This window comes from Opisthorchis viverrini (genome assembly GCF_000715545.1).
Source record: "Opisthorchis viverrini unplaced genomic scaffold opera_v5_1, whole genome shotgun sequence".
In the NCBI taxonomy this organism is placed as follows: Eukaryota; Metazoa; Platyhelminthes; class Trematoda; order Opisthorchiida; family Opisthorchiidae; genus Opisthorchis; species Opisthorchis viverrini.
Window position 1 is genome coordinate 2,193,786 of NW_008751657.1, and position 15,896 is coordinate 2,209,681.

General features: G+C 41.2%; 1 protein-coding gene across 1 annotated transcript in view; it reads right to left on the bottom strand.

Moving 5' to 3' along the window:
* The window catches only part of T265_00032 (hypothetical protein), a gene marked incomplete at both ends in the record, with an annotated part of 32,302 nt that extends 19,335 nt beyond the window's left edge, over positions 1-12,967 (bottom strand). The window contains 3 exons of the mRNA XM_009163689.1: positions 6,125-6,298; positions 6,348-6,558; positions 12,904-12,967. Coding sequence (XP_009161953.1) covers positions 6,125-6,298; positions 6,348-6,510 — 337 coding nt within the window. The remainder of the gene's footprint in view (positions 1-6,124; positions 6,299-6,347; positions 6,559-12,903) is intronic.
* Positions 12,968-15,896: the final 2,929 nt, after the last annotated feature.

Here is a 15,896-nt window from a genome sequence, read left to right on the forward strand (position 1 = left end):
ATTTCTTTGTCACTTTATGTGAAATCAGCAATGAACAAGTGCTTAATGATGCGTTAAATTTCAACAGTGGATCCTTGTTTAGAAGCTAAACAGTAATGAGACCAAGTGTAAGCAATGTCTGCTTTTAAAAAACCTATAATCTCACCGAGTTGTTACAGAATCAGCTGATCATATGATAAAGATTGAGACAAGCAGATAGCTGAAACAAACGGCTTTGTGAGCATAACGTAGTATTAATTAAATTTCAAAAGTGCAACGAAGGAAACCCAAGATTGCATTGATTCACACATCCGGTGCTCTCATAGTCGCCTTTATTGAGAAGCTCTGGCTCGGAGGCAGAAGCTTATGCATTCTGTTGCTCCAAAGGATCCAAAAGTAATTTTTTGTATCCTTTTACAACTTGGGTAACGTGTGTACACAGTTTTCAGGGCGGACCAGGCAGCCGATGTGCAGGCGTCAATACAGAAATTTGGACCGGGAACATCGGCGATGTTGAACAATACGCTACACGCACCTGTTTAACCCTGTATAGCATCAGAAAATCCAGTGCTCTATTCTCACTTGGGTATAGAGAGACACTTTGTCCCTGAAACTGAGTGCTCCTTCCAAGCCTTCCAATAAAGTTTCCCGGATTTTTCGAAGTTAAATAATCTCTCCGGGGATCATGCTTATCAGAAAATTGGTCAGTGTAGGATCACTTCAATTTGAAAGTACCGCATCCAGCCCGTAACCATTTTGTGTACAACTCTGTTCTGTCTTCTTTAGCGCACTCGCTTAAGGAGGCCTGCTGAAAATTGGAATATCTAAGTAAATCTTGATTTTATCACACATGCACGAATCAGCGCATAACACTTTTGAACCCGTTTGTGGTTAGGAAGAACGAACACCGTACTACTACTTCGTGTGTGTCAGTAGTTGCTATAGGAAAAGGTGAGAGAGATTACGTCAAATACGGTTCTGTTTATAGGAAGAAGACCACGGTTGTCATGGCAAGTTTGGTCAGCAGTGATATGAGAAGTCCATTTAACTCTCCGAATCATGCGTGTTCCTCTGGAATCAAAAGGTAAAACCATCCACATCGCTTTCTTCATCCAGCCTATTTACCCCATACATATTAGGTTAAACAAAATGCTCTTACGCAGCTGAAGATTACCATGAAGACGTCATTGAGTACGACTCTCAGGAATACCAGTAGTTTTCCACTGTTAAATGACAATTATAAGCTGTGACATGTTTATACATCTAAATCTCTGAACTCTTGAGCCTTGCTCGTGATAATATTACTAAGAACCAAAATTGTTAAAACGATCAAAATACAGCCTAGATCAAACAGGTTCGAAGTGCGAAATCCCTAATCGCAAAAAACGGAATTTCAAAGGCAAATGGAGCTGAAAAGCTCGAAGACGACTGACATAATGATCAGTAAGTCGGTGCAAGGTTTACCCGCAAATTTTAATTAAGTTGACAGCACAAAGACGAATCCAGAACCTTTTCGTTGAGTTACAGTGGCTCACTTTTTTAACAATTGGTCAGGTGAAGGATCTATAGCACCAGGATATTTTTTGGAATTCTTGGTGACAGTTTATTTTGATTTTCGTCTCTACGTACATTTTCGTGACTTGGTCGCTACTTAATTAGAATTTCCTAAGCTGATAATAGCGATCACTGTGATGAGCCTGGTATAGTTTACAACAGTATCAACCATTTTGATCACTGCACCGAGCAAAGGATGATTAGTAGTAGCGATGGAGTTTTGTGGAAGACGAACTCCCATATGCAAAGTTTGTTAGTGTTGACTTGACAGTGAGCCGACGTCAGGTTAAATGTGAGCTGCATGCTTTCCTCCAGCTAGTTTGAAGGATGAAACGTTTCAACTTATACAACAAATTTAGCGAACTTGTTTGTTGTATCTAGGCGCATTCATGCCTCGGGTTTACTCCATAGCAGCCTACTGATTATCTCTTTCTTTTCAGACACCCACTAGCAAAACGTTTGAGAAAGGGATGCTCCATAATTAGTCATAATTTCATTTTATCCAGTTGAAGGCATTGATTAATTGGTTCTACCTTAGTTACCTTCCAAAGACCGAGCTTTTGAAAACGGATTTTAAGTATCCATTTTCGTTAGACGAGCAAACAGACAGCTTCATGATAACTCTTTCATAAATTGTTAACAATTTCAAATTATCGGGTTCAGCAAGGTCAATTGAATAAATCAAGTGAAATAACTCACTCATTACGACATGGAAGCATCTGACCAAAATGCGCTGATACATTTGTCTTGTAACCATAACAATGAGATAAATTCTGACCGATGACCCTCCATTTCCAATAAGTGGCTGACTCGTTGGATGCATCCCGTCGATTTTGCAGCTGTCCACAATGACGGCTTTTTTACCCCAATCTATACTAATGGGGAAACGTTTTATGGTTTTTGTACTAATACCTTACAGCGCACGGTTATTTTTCTCCCGGCTCACAAACTCTGAATTCAACCTCATCGGTCGTGAAGCATCTTCGTAACCAAGGGTTTAGAAACGTTCAAAACCTCCGTTCACCCGAGTTTCATAAATCACCTCGTGTGTACAGAAGAAATTGAAGCGGACTCTGTGACCTGTTTTGGGTTTTCAGACTGAAATTTTATTCTCCATGCTGTCTTGTTCAAAAGAATCATGGAAACTCAGTGTTCGGAATATGATCGGAATATTTTGAAAGAGATAGCTGTCTTTACAAATCTGTGCCGCGAGTAGTTCGGACTATGAAAATGGCAGTGTTGTGAGGAAATACTGTTACAATACAATCAAGGCAACTTTGTTTTGTTTATACTGTTCGCGATCGTCTTGTTTCTTCTTGGAAGTGAGTAATTAGAACCACCAGTAATAAATAGAGGCATTTGCCGTGAGTAAGATGGAGACCTCTCTTTCACTGTCTGGTCAGGGTTGCATAGTAACTCTCTACCCTCGTATCGATTCCACTCTAAATAAGCAGTGATAGGTCCTACGAAATTCGTCCACTGCGAACTTCTGTCACTTTCCTTTGAGCATGCTGGATACACATACATCGAACACGATCATCTATCACAAACGTTCCCACTGAGTTAACATCATTTTTCCAATGCGGCTTCCAAGTGACGTAATCACGAAAAAATCTGGGCCGCTTCTGTCGGTGGGTAGTGTTGAGGAAAGGAAAGTTCTCTCTCTTCACAGAGTACAGCATTCTCTAACCAAAACTGTAACCTTAACGTAGTGGTCGGGCTTCAATGCACCTATGGTCCTTCAGGCTAAACTGTCTCGAACCCAGTTTCTAACGATTCAACCATTCCAGGTGGGCGAGTAAGAGAAGTCCGACAAAGAACATCGAGTCCCCGTACTGTGAGTAACCATATCACGAGGCGGTCTGGAGGTACTGTACTCTGCGACGCTAGTAGGAAGGCGATAGGATGTTTTCTTCAGGCAACCAGTTTATCCATGTTCATGGAAGTAGCGATGTTACCTTTCTCCAAGGAAGGACAGGCCATGAAACGCGGTCCCTAAAAACAGCATACCCCAATCGCCCAGTGGTTGACCTTAACAACCAGCATATCGTTCAATACGGTAAAATACTCTTAGAATCGAAGTTTCCGGTACTGATCAGAAGACCCCATTGTGCGCAATCGTATTAAAAGCGAGTCCTCGGGTGAGGCCGGTCCCCTACAAACAGGCGGGTCAGAATATTGAATCACTTGTTTCTGGAAAGATCCCTTAAGACCGCAAACTTGTGGTTCAGACTTTTGAACCAAAGGCTTTTGTTGGGCACCTCAACCAAGCCCCGGGCAAATACAAAGTAACTTTTAAACTTACAGGTCTCCATAGCTTGTAAAGGACAAATTTTCATGTAAATATCCTTTATCTTTTTAAATAATGAGTATCTTGAGTCAGAGGTGCACCTAGAATCTCAGGTTAACTCCTGGGGTGTTCACTAGCCAATCCACTCAAATTCATCCGAAACATGGCTGGGTGAAGAAGGCTCCGGTAAGCAAATTTGCGAAGCCATGAGCATAAAAGGCGTAGCCTATAGAATTTGAGACTTTGATCTATTGAGGGTGAGTGAAATTGTTCCAAAACAATCTGACCCACTTCAACATTACGAATGTGGTGATCCTACCAGACAACCGCAATGCGGTTTCCCAGGTGAACAAATAGAAAACGACCGGTTCACCTCCAAGCAGGAGGTGTGAGTTTGATCCCACTCAATCTTGCAGCAGCACGTTGAACTTTCCAGGTGCAAAACATATTCCAAAGTGTGCAGCAGAATTATTTAGGTTATCTCAAATAATTTGCAGATCGAAAGGATCTGGCAAAAGACGAGCAAGATTGTCGGCTCAGTTTGATTAAAAGAACGCCCTAGGAGTGTTACGATCCTCGAGATATGTGGGACGGAAGATTCAAGCAGTAAAACGGTTAGAAAGTTGAAAAGAAAGGTCAACATAGGGTCCTTGCCTGACCACCAAATGTACTGAACTCAGGAGCGAATTTGCCATAGCTACGTATGCATCCAAAAGAGCAGGCATATAAAACCTTCTTGGGAGACAAGAATTTAGAAGGGCGTCCTTCCTCCCCATACACCAACACTTTTCGATGGTCAATGCAGTCAACAGCCAATGTTTATTTCGAGAAATTCAAGAACTTTTGTTCTCTGAAATACGTGGCGCAGTTCTTAAACTTACATCACTGTGAAGATATGATTGAAGCAACCCCGGCCAAAGTGAAACCCAGCTTGATTTTCGCGAACCTGGACCTCTAGGTGACGGATCAACCTGCTGAGGATATCACGAGAAAAAAGCTTGAAAGCTACAGCCACTAGGCGAATGCACTAGGCGAATGCCTGACTGTTTTCTGCATTATGTTACTGCAGTGATTTTAAAAATGAGAGTCACGTTTTAGGTATCCCATTCTACTGGAAACTTTTTCTACTCAAAACTCATGAGTAGGGTCTTTACAACAGACTCGCCGCCTTCCTGGCAGAGTGCAGGGTGCAAAACTTTTAGCTCTCACATTTATTGCACTGAAGTACATCGGATTTTCATCAATAATTGCGGACCGATGACAGCGTCTTTCTCGGGTCCAGTTTATTCTTCAAGTGGGGGATAGCTAAACTGATCATCAAAATGTTCAGCACATCACTCAACACGACGTTCCTGGGGAGTAGAATGTTGTCCCATCCTTTTCACAGATCATTTCATTCACACTCCTCGGACGAACTACTTGGGCTTTCTGGAACAAGGTGCCATTGTTCTCCGTTGCAAAAGCCCTTTCCCAGGCTGTTGTGATCCTTTACCATTCTTTCACTCCTGAGGCTCTTCATTATTTTGTCAACTTCCCTCGAAATTTGGAACTCCGAGCCTTAACAACACAATACAGTACTTGATCTTGAGGTGCCAAACACACAGATCTTGCCTTGGAACCACTTACTCCCTTGTGATGCCTTGATTATTTCTCATTTAAAAGCTTTTTGCATACTGGCAGCACGTTACGTGGAATTTTTATAGGTCCGAATGTTTAATGTCAGTAGTTTGTGCCTAGTCAGCAACCACTGGTCGTGTGAATGACGTCAGCTAAGTTTGAGACTACAGCGTTTGGAGGGGTCCAAAATATCTAGAGATTTGATAAATGGCTTCACTCGCATGAAGATCAATCTTCAACTCATTTCAGTGTGAGGACATATTGCGCATGGCGAGTTCATGCTAATTCTGTAATTCCTTCTGGTAACGGACAAATTCTCATGAAGTCAAGCAATTTCACGCAGGAAAATTGTTGGGAACGTAAATTTAAAAGTTCAGAAATGCCGATAAATTGGTGGATGCTAAAAAATACAACAGTCCCATTCTAAATGCCGAATTGAAAGGTTCAAAGAAAGTACTGCTAGAAACATTAGAGACGCGCTTGGCAACATGTCTTGTTATTGTTTTTTGGACGCACACGTTTTCGCCCAGATTGACTGATAAATTGTCTGGTATAACGGTAACAGGGAAAGAATTCAGCCCAGCTCAGCACACAGGATTTCGGGTCGATTGATGACAAAAGCTATTCAGACAAAAGATTGACGTGTAATTAGCGGCACATAGATTTCAACCTAAAAGCACTTACTCAGTATCGGTATCACAGGATCCTCGACAGTGCTGGTATAAAAATGTGTGGTGCATTTCCGCGCCCAGGTGTTGTGCGTGTGCCATGCTTTTTTTCTGTAATTTTCTGGGTATGTATTGATATAGCACAGAACACGAATGTCACGTTTCCGGAGAAAGCGTGACTGAGAGACATCTGTGAAATGGCAAGGTGTTGTTGATTAGACAGATGGTTAACAACTCACCTATCTGAAGTTCTGGATCGTTTACAGCCTTGTATGCTTTGTTGCGAGCACCGTTTATAGGAGGAACAGGTCCGAGGAGTAGGTGTGTCACTTTGATGAACACAAGGCCGACAATGGCACCAAAGACGAGAAAAGTGCCTGAGCGGACTACATTTATTCGCATGCCTTTAAATCTCTTCTTCTGGATAAATCTGACAGGTCAAATTGTCGGCTGTGGTATAGTAAAATGGAGTAACTGCCGGGTTAAGATTTATTGAGAGCACGACTAGAAGCATTTGAAACAAACCACCTCTAACTGATGAAAATCAAGGGGAAGCGAAATTTCAATTTTACCATTGATGACAAGACTGACTGTCTCATGTTTACACAGGGACAACTAATCATGTTTGACTGGTCCAAAGCCAGACTATTTACTTAGAAGAGAATCCTCAAAACCCAAAAATTTGGTGTTATCTCACGAAAATTAATCTAAATGGCGAACGACGGATTTGATTCAACGAAGATGAACAAAGTACTCCAATGCACTCACTGTAGTAAACCAGTAGAGCACCATGTATGCAAGTGAAAGAACACAATACGGACACTTTAATACGTGGATAACTACCCTTTATTTCCATGCATAAGAACAAAGCAAGGCAAACTGCATCCTGTAAACGTAAAAATCTTTGCACATTCATAAGCCGTACACCATGGTACAGCGCAATCAATCAGTCTGATTGAAGAACTAATGCAAAACAGCGAATGTTTAACTGGAATGCTCAAAGTGAGCTGAAAATTGGAGTAACCTAATTGCAAACAGGAACGGCCTTGGGGTCAGAACAACAATGATCGTAGAGAGTTCAAAGCCAGAACAGTCTAAAGCGAATCGACCATTGGGTGAAAGTTATGGGGAATGAGCTAAAATTCCACATGGTAACGGACCAGGATGAACCCGGGGTAACAGACACACCAGTGAAACCTCCCAGTCTGTCACAGAAGAAAGTCGGCTCCACAACAAATCTACTACCCAACGCACATCTAATCATAAACTGGTACTTGCCGCACCGCAAAAACGCGCCGATGACGTCACACTCGGTGAAGCAGAGTTTGACATCAAATTTTGCAGGTTGCCGAAAAAAGGACAAGGTCTTGTGATGTAGAAATAACATATGGTTTGTGGAAGCCTGTTGGCACCACATATTGATTGATTTGATAAAAAAGCAAAACAATGTAGTTTGGAAAACTATAGAAACATTGGCGAGAAAAGGGTGAGCGCCCATTTTAAATGAAGCAACTCATGAGTGCCAGTTCAAACCTGAAAAAGATGTCAACATCCTGAAGAAGAAAAAACGCGAGAGGAACCATCTCTCTGAAAACACAAACTGATCGACCAAAATCAGAACAGAACCAGTTGTAACCTACTTCCACAAACAGTGTTATTGCTAAAGTCAAAGAAACATTATTTCGGTGCAAATGTTGCACTCATGCAAGATCATCACAGTGATAAACTGTCTTCAAGCATTCGAACCGTTCAGATTTGTATGGGCAAGCTCAATCTCTGCCTTGAGACACATCACATGCGAACACATCAGAGTGGCCGTTTCTGAATCATCTCAAACATATCACCCAAATATGAATTCCTACTGGGGCTGTGCATACATTTTCCTACCGCATCCGAACCCTTCCTGATTCCTGTTACACAACGTCCTACAATGTAACGTTTACTACAAAGCATATCATCGATAGCGTTCGCTCCGTACTACGTGCTACAAGCTGGTGCCATCGGACTGACGTTCAGAGGATTAGGCACACAATAAGATGATACTTTCTGCCTACCAAATATATAGAGGTAGTAGACAAACGTCCCATCGAGATGGTTGTCGGATATGACACCGATAGGACTTTTGTAGAACCTCGTGGTGAATCGGACACCATAATGCTAAACAAAGTCAGGCAGATGATTATTCACATGGGAGCCGAGCAGAAAGATGAAGCTGGCCCTATCAACGTTTGTGAGAAGGCTTGGAAAACACTAAGAAAGTGGGTGTAGTTTTAAAAGTTCTTCCTAAGTGAGACCGGGATGTACCAAACTTTACCCTTGAACTCCAATTATGATTGAGATATAAAACATGTGACTTGTCTTCGCTCTGCGCTCCAATTGCACTCGTTTTTATTCCGAGTAAACATCGCCCCGTCTATTTGTTTGGATGTTAGTGTATAAGTACAGTCACACTAGTACTCTGTAATCAAATCGAATAAATGAACCCGGGTAATAGTGAAAGATCACGGTATGGTTTAGTAGGGAAGCTAAAGTAAGTATGTGATCCGATTTTGATGTGGTTTGACACTAAAATTTCTAAAAATTTGTTTTGTTTTTCCATTTGTCCAGTGTGGTGAACACTAGGTACGTGGTCATGCGAGCTGGAATACAACAGTTGTTTTAGGTGATTTGATGACTGCAACTAATTCTCAACTGTTACAGAAACACCGATGAACTGCTAACATGTGACGCATTTTTTGCTCACGTCAGTTGAAGATTTGCTATATGTTATCGTATTAACACAAGTCTGGATTCCGGTCTGTGTTGTATTTGTTCTACCTGTTAGCTGAGCGTGTACATGAGAGTAGTGAAGTCAAGATCGAAACACAAATGCAGTCCGTGTAATTAGCAAATAGAAACTAAGCAGCAGTAAATCCGGAAAGCGTACGGCTTCGGCCGTTCCCTGAATGAACGTTCTGAATGAGATTGGAAAGTTTTAATAAGAATCTAAGGTGTTGTTGAGGAATTCGGTGAATCGACGCCTTTACTGGAATAGAACCGCAAGGTCCCGTTTGGGGATTCGTTTTACAACAAACGCTGTTTCTTCCAGGTTTATCTCGGATTCGAACATTCACGTTCTTGAATATGGCAGGGCCTCTTGACCGTAGAAGTATATATTTAAATAAGAACCAGGGTATCGTGCTACGTACGGAGTAACCAAGCTTCCGCGGGGCCGAAATAAAAATGACTGCGCATCAGTAAGCCTTACCGTGAGAAAACATATGTAAAGTGCTAAAATTTTCAGAAACAAATTTTTGTATGTGATCCGATTTTGATGTGGTTTGACACTAAAATTTCTAAAAATTTGTTTTGTTTTTCCATTTGTCCAGTGTGGTGAACACTAGGTACGTGGTCATGCGAGCTGGAATACAACAGTTGTTTTAGGTGATTTGATGACTGCAACTAATTCTCAACTGTTACAGAAACACCGATGAACTGCTAACATGTGACGCATTTTTTGCTCACGTCAGTTGAAGATTTGCTATATGTTATCGTATTAACACAAGTCTGGATTCCGGTCTGTGTTGTATTTGTTCTACCTGTTAGCTGAGCGTGTACATGAGAGTAGTGAAGTCAAGATCGAAACACAAATGCAGTCCGTGTAATTAGCAAATAGAAACTAAGCAGCAGTAAATCCGGAAAGCGTACGGCTTCGGCCGTTCCCTGAATGAACGTTCTGAATGAGATTGGAAAGTTTTAATAAGAATCTAAGGTGTTGTTGAGGAATTCGGTGAATCGACGCCTTTACTGGAATAGAACCGCAAGGTCCCGTTTGGGGATTCGTTTTACAACAAACGCTGTTTCTTCCAGGTTTATCTCGGATTCGAACATTCACGTTCTTGAATATGGCAGGGCCTCTTGACCGTAGAAGTATATATTTAAATAAGAACCAGGGTATCGTGCTACGTACGGAGTAACCAAGCTTCCGCGGGGCCGAAATAAAAATGACTGCGCATCAGTAAGCCTTACCGTGAGAAAACATATGTAAAGTGCTACAATTTTCAGAAACAAATTTTTGGACAAAAGCATTCGGCTAATATTGTAGTCTCCATTTTTATAGTCCATTTTGTAATCTCCATCTGCAGTCTTGTTTTGTGCATCGGCACTAACGTTCTGACCTTTTTGGCGTTCTGTCCAGTGCACAATTATCACGTCTCCTCTGATGGTGACTAAACGTTTGCCTAATCAGCATCCGTCAGATGGAAATCATCCATAAGCTATATGGTATTCTATGAAATGTAGCCACTACTATACGTCAACGAACGCTGGCATCAAGTGGACATTCGGACATCACCGACAAAAAGCCAATCACAAAACTTCGTTGCTTAATAATGTTTCAAGCAATTTGGAAGCCACTTGTACGTAGATCAAGCTCACTGGAATTTGTGTGCGACCTTTGGAAAAAGCAAGCCTTTACGTTTTGCTTAAAGACGGTCCGGTTTAGGCGCGTTTTCGTGGACTATACCACTTCTTAGAGAAGGTGAAAACTTACGGTCGAGGTCATTAGTTGTTTCTTCTGGCATGGAATGCATACAAAGTACCGTCCTATAGAAGTGCTTCTATCGATGTTTAGTCCCTGGGAATAGCCCCAAAAATTTAAGTTAACCGCGTAGAATGCAAATAGCAATTTTATGGCTGTTTTTTATTACGTCAACTTGATGTCCTCTTTATTGTATTGCAGTTTTCAGTCTACAGTGGGCTTTCTAAGGCTTGCTTTCAGTGGTCTTGTTAACTCTTTTAACGTTGCTTGCTATCTTTCGCATCACCCTCTTCTTTAATCGAATGGTTAGAATCATGGACGAAATCCGTTATTTACTGACATTGCTGTTTTCAGAGATAAAATTCTAGCAGAATGGAAAGTTCGCCGGCTTTTCTTCAATAAATTCCAAAAAGTTGATTTGAGAACGGATAGTTTCGTCGAAAATGTTAATTCTTGCGATCTTTTGTCAGCAATGGTTTGCGGTCAACAATGTCTTATTCCTTTTAGGCCACCCATCTTTTCTCTTGCTGAGCTTTTCTAAAGTATATTGGCTAGGTGCTTGTCTCGTGGTGAAATATTTTAAGGTAAAAGGTTTAAAACTCCTGAACACAAATACTTCCAACCAATTATCACAGACGCAATCGAACAACAACAGGCTATGAGTCATTAATAAATTAGTAGCAGAAACGAAGAAGTGGTGCACTTCAATTTGATATAGAAGCTTATACTAATTTGAGCAGTTTTTACTCTGGAATCGTGATCTGTCTAGTGAGTGTTCTGGAGGAACCTAAGAACATCCGCTTCTTCAAAAGTCTGTAATGCATACCCGTCTGGTCTGTTTTCATGCCTGTGCATGACTTTGTTATTCAGAATCAATAAAGTAAATCAGGTCTCATTTGGGATGACATGAAAAGCGGTTCACATCGGATAACTAGACAGAGGATCTGTTCAAACCATGAGGACCGTATTTGATAGCATACTGTGGGTCATATATTCGCCTTTCACCCGCTTCGGATTGAAAAGCTGTTATATTTTTGTTATTTAGTAGTAGAACACACAAAATGGGACCTTGACATCAGACACAATTTATTACATTCACAGCCGGAGACTTTAAAGAAAAACATTTCACTAGCTGAAAATTTGAGGTCGACAAAAAATTTTAGTGCGACATCAATCGTTGTCTTCTCTCTGTAATAGTTGATAAGTGTTTCAAGAAATGCACACACTATTATTAATCCAGTGATCTGTTGAGTGATAGCCGTCTATGTACTTTTTTAAGCTTAAACAAGTAGACCAAACAGTTCTCGGTAAACTGAAACGGCGTTGTACGTGACAATGCTTTAGCCATCAAGAGCGAGGTAACCGGTTGCTTCTGTCTGATGAAAGCCTGATCCTGCTCTTTTTGTCAGTGTGAGAGTTAAGAATGATCCATTTAAAATCTGAATGAAAGCTCCTAAATAAACCTGAAACACCACAATTGTTACTTTTCAGTCCAACTCAGCTCCTTTTCTTGTCACCGTTTACCTCAGCACGTAGATTTCCAAACATGTCTGGACGTCATTCAGAGTTTCAGTAATCTCAGTTCCAGGTGATAGCAATTCAAATACGCCATTGGATACTCATACGTTCAATGAGCCTTTTATCTCCCCATATAGCGGACGCTAATCCCTGACCTTATTGAGAAACTGTCCACTCATTTCACTGAATTTTCAAAGCAGATTGTTCCAGCCAATTTAATGGTAAACTGTGAGTGTTTGTCTCCTGGTAAGGCGGGGACTGACTCACAACCTTTGACCGAAACTCGCACAACAAATTCACAAGAAATGGAGGTTGAACAAAACATTTCCACCAAAGAATCACATGTAAAAAAGATTCCAAGCCTAGCGCACCAAGAGACAATTCTAAAGAATCTTGTGTGGACAGTCATCTTGCCGACACATTTCTAAATTATGTATAATCTTCGTCAAGCAATAAAACCATTTGTTAATTAAGATCTTAAATTTTACTTATTGCATCAAAAGAATGGCCTACTTCTGCACTTTATGGGGGGAAACGTTCCAGGAAACGCACGAGTTCTGCTAGTGCTTGGTGTCCACGGTTTGATTCAGGCTATCAAGAAGATAGGTGAAACCATTCAGATTGGCACTGGTTGGTCATATTTTCCCCAAAAATATGCTACCTCAACCAACATTACTCAGAATTCCACTTAGAACGTACCAAGTCCTCAGGCTTTAATTATGTTAACGAAAAACCAAGAAGTATTACGCGAAACTTACAGCCTCTTAGTCGCTAAGTGGACCATAAAGTAGCAGTTACGGCCGCAAACTGACTCTCAAACAGTATGTCGGTAAGTAAGGCGGAATGACATTCATTCACATATCTCAGTCTTGGATTCATTTTACGCCGTGATTGGTTGGTTCACCCACAAGTCATTGTTGGTTCTCCGATTGGCTGTTAGGTTGTAGAGTTCACGCCATATACCTAGGGCTATTGCCTCACCTAATTTGTCAACTGGTGAGCGCAAAACTACGGTCTGTTGCGACAAATCGAAATAGTTTTGAATCGTTCCTGAACCCAGCATCAGAGGCCAGTTAGTAAAACAAGCCTACTGTGCGCCTTCCAACCCTTTTAAAATGTCTCCTTCTGTAATTATGAATGGGTTTTAGAACGTGGTACCTTAGGCCTTGCACAAAGATGTATACGCTCAGCCTCAAAAATTCGATTCATTTAATAAAACGGACAACTAACGTCCACAGCTAGAAAGGTTTTCTGCAGACTATTGTGAGTTATGCTATATATCTAGGGAGTACGTTACCAACTACTAAATTGAGCTATATCCAAATCTACTGAAATACAATATTCACTCAGATCTGTCAGATGGCAGTCAAACGACGCAATAGGCTGATTTCGTCTTTCGTTACGTGCGTTTCATTCCGTATTATGCCACACAGTAGTGGCTTCCGTCAGACGAAGTAACTAAAGTGAAACAGTCCCGCTAACTTTCATATGATTAGTTCTCCTAAACCATACCAGGTACGTATAAGAAATAAGAAACTCCATTCAATTGATATACGACGTTTAGAATTTCCATTGTCTTCGAAGAACTAAAACTCATGAAGCCACATCGCCGAACTGCAGTGGAAAACCCGAAACCATGAGGAATCCCATGATATATGTGGGGTCAAATGCACACCAGAATTTCGCTTCATTGTGAGAACCAGACGGAGAGAAGACAAGACTTCCCCACGTAAATTGATGGATGACATACTAATGTAGGAAGTTTACAATGTGTCATTCCATGTGTTCTATTACTTCTGTGGCCACATATATAAAATCCTCATAAAAACCCTTGGTCTCAGAATCAAAGGCAAGTCACGTGATAATTTAACCTTAGGTTTCCCATCTTATCCTTGTATAGATATTCATGAAAGTCCAAAGTATTATCGTAACTCAACCAGAAAATATGTACTCAAGCCTTCAATACCTTTACAGCAAACCATACACTAATCTCTTGCTTTGCCGTCCACTTTTACAATGAGCATCAGTTGACAGTGAGTTCATTATTTTTCTTTGTGATGAGCATCTGATGGTACAATTTGATGGTACAATAATTACGCATCCGCGAATTTGTGAATGCTGAACCTACTCGTTACTACCTGCGTGGTGCTTGTAAATGTAGGTCCCAGCTCTATTAGCGCGGTGTTACAATTAAGTTAACCGGTTCAAAGTGAACCGATGAATGGCTCCAAGCGGCAATCATAAGTTTCATGAAGAAAAATACCCACGAGTATGCTGGAAACTCTTCGACAACCAATGACCGGTTCCACTCCTACTAGGGCTCATCAAGTAGGCCTCTGCAGCACATTCAGTTGAAGAATTTCATGAAAAGAGAGATTCATTTGAGTCCTGCGTGAAAACCCAGTTGAGTTGCGAGAGAGTAAATTTTTTGAAATCTGTCCAGTTTGGGTACAAGTAAAGCATAAGATTGACGGAAACTCGAGGACTGCTCCTACTTGATGAGCCCGAGAAAAGCGAAACCGGTCGTGGGCTGTCGATTAGTTTTCAGTGACCTCGTGAGTAGTTCCTTTTATGAAAAATATTGCGGTCTCTTTTATCGTGCAGAGTGAACCATGAAGCGGCCTGTGTGTATCATACTCAGTTGAAAAATATCATAACCGAGAAATTCACTTCGGTCTCCTGTGAAAACTTACTTGATATGTAAACGTGCGTCGTATGGTTATGGTTATGTAACTCATGTCATGGTTGATTTTTTGCCACCATTATAGACTGGCCGGTTATTATTCAAGAGCCATTATGTGCTTTTACGTTCAAACTGGCATCAAGGGTTTGTAATTCTTCACAGGCGTGTTCATGCGAAACCACACTGTGACTTAACAACTTCGTACGATCATTTATAGGTTACATCGGCCAATCCGCCTAGAAGAGCAGCCAACACTTATTAGAAGTAGTATTAGTATGATTCCAGAATCTTTAGGTGACACTTGGGCGAACTCCGATAAACTTATTAGTCCCAGCAATGGCTTGCCAAATGTTGTCATTCTGGTTCTTCTAGGAACCTGTTGAAAAGGTCCGGTAGCTCTTCATAGTTTTCCAAGCAATTACTCTTTAGCGGTAGAGAATACAATGAAACAAGCTAGACAGTAGGACTAAGTTTCATAGTACCTATGAGCTCAGATATGATAGATAACTTTCGCCAAGTACGTAGCGATCCGACATCTGAGTCTTACTGCACTTTTAGCTTGAAGGGATGCAATGAAGCTACAACTGCCATGATGAATAACATGCAACTCCTCAGCTTATTGGATGTTCTGGGGATTTTGTGGCAAAACTGATTTGACGGGTGGAATGTATTACGGAACCATGTATGATCCGGATATGGTTGATCAGCTACCAGCATCAAATCCAGGTTTTGGGGTCCTAACTGGTAAGTACAACAGGATGAATCATCATCTGGTGGCCCTGACCAAACTATGGGTCGAATAGCGGCCTACTCGTCAGAATCCGGAGACTATATTGTCTTCAATCACGTGGAAAATATTTGAAACCGATTGGGTAGTCATCGTTTTCGAAAAAGTCTGGTGACAATTGGTAGATTTATTGCTGGGCAATGTTTCGCTTTTGACACAAAAGCTACGTCAGGCCAAGTGACTGGGTTCCGAGGTTGATCGAGATTTAAGGCGGAAGGAGAACCAATCAGCTAAGTCAAGCTAAATCTCTGTTGGGTGTCGGTCGAGGGATTTTTGTGTGT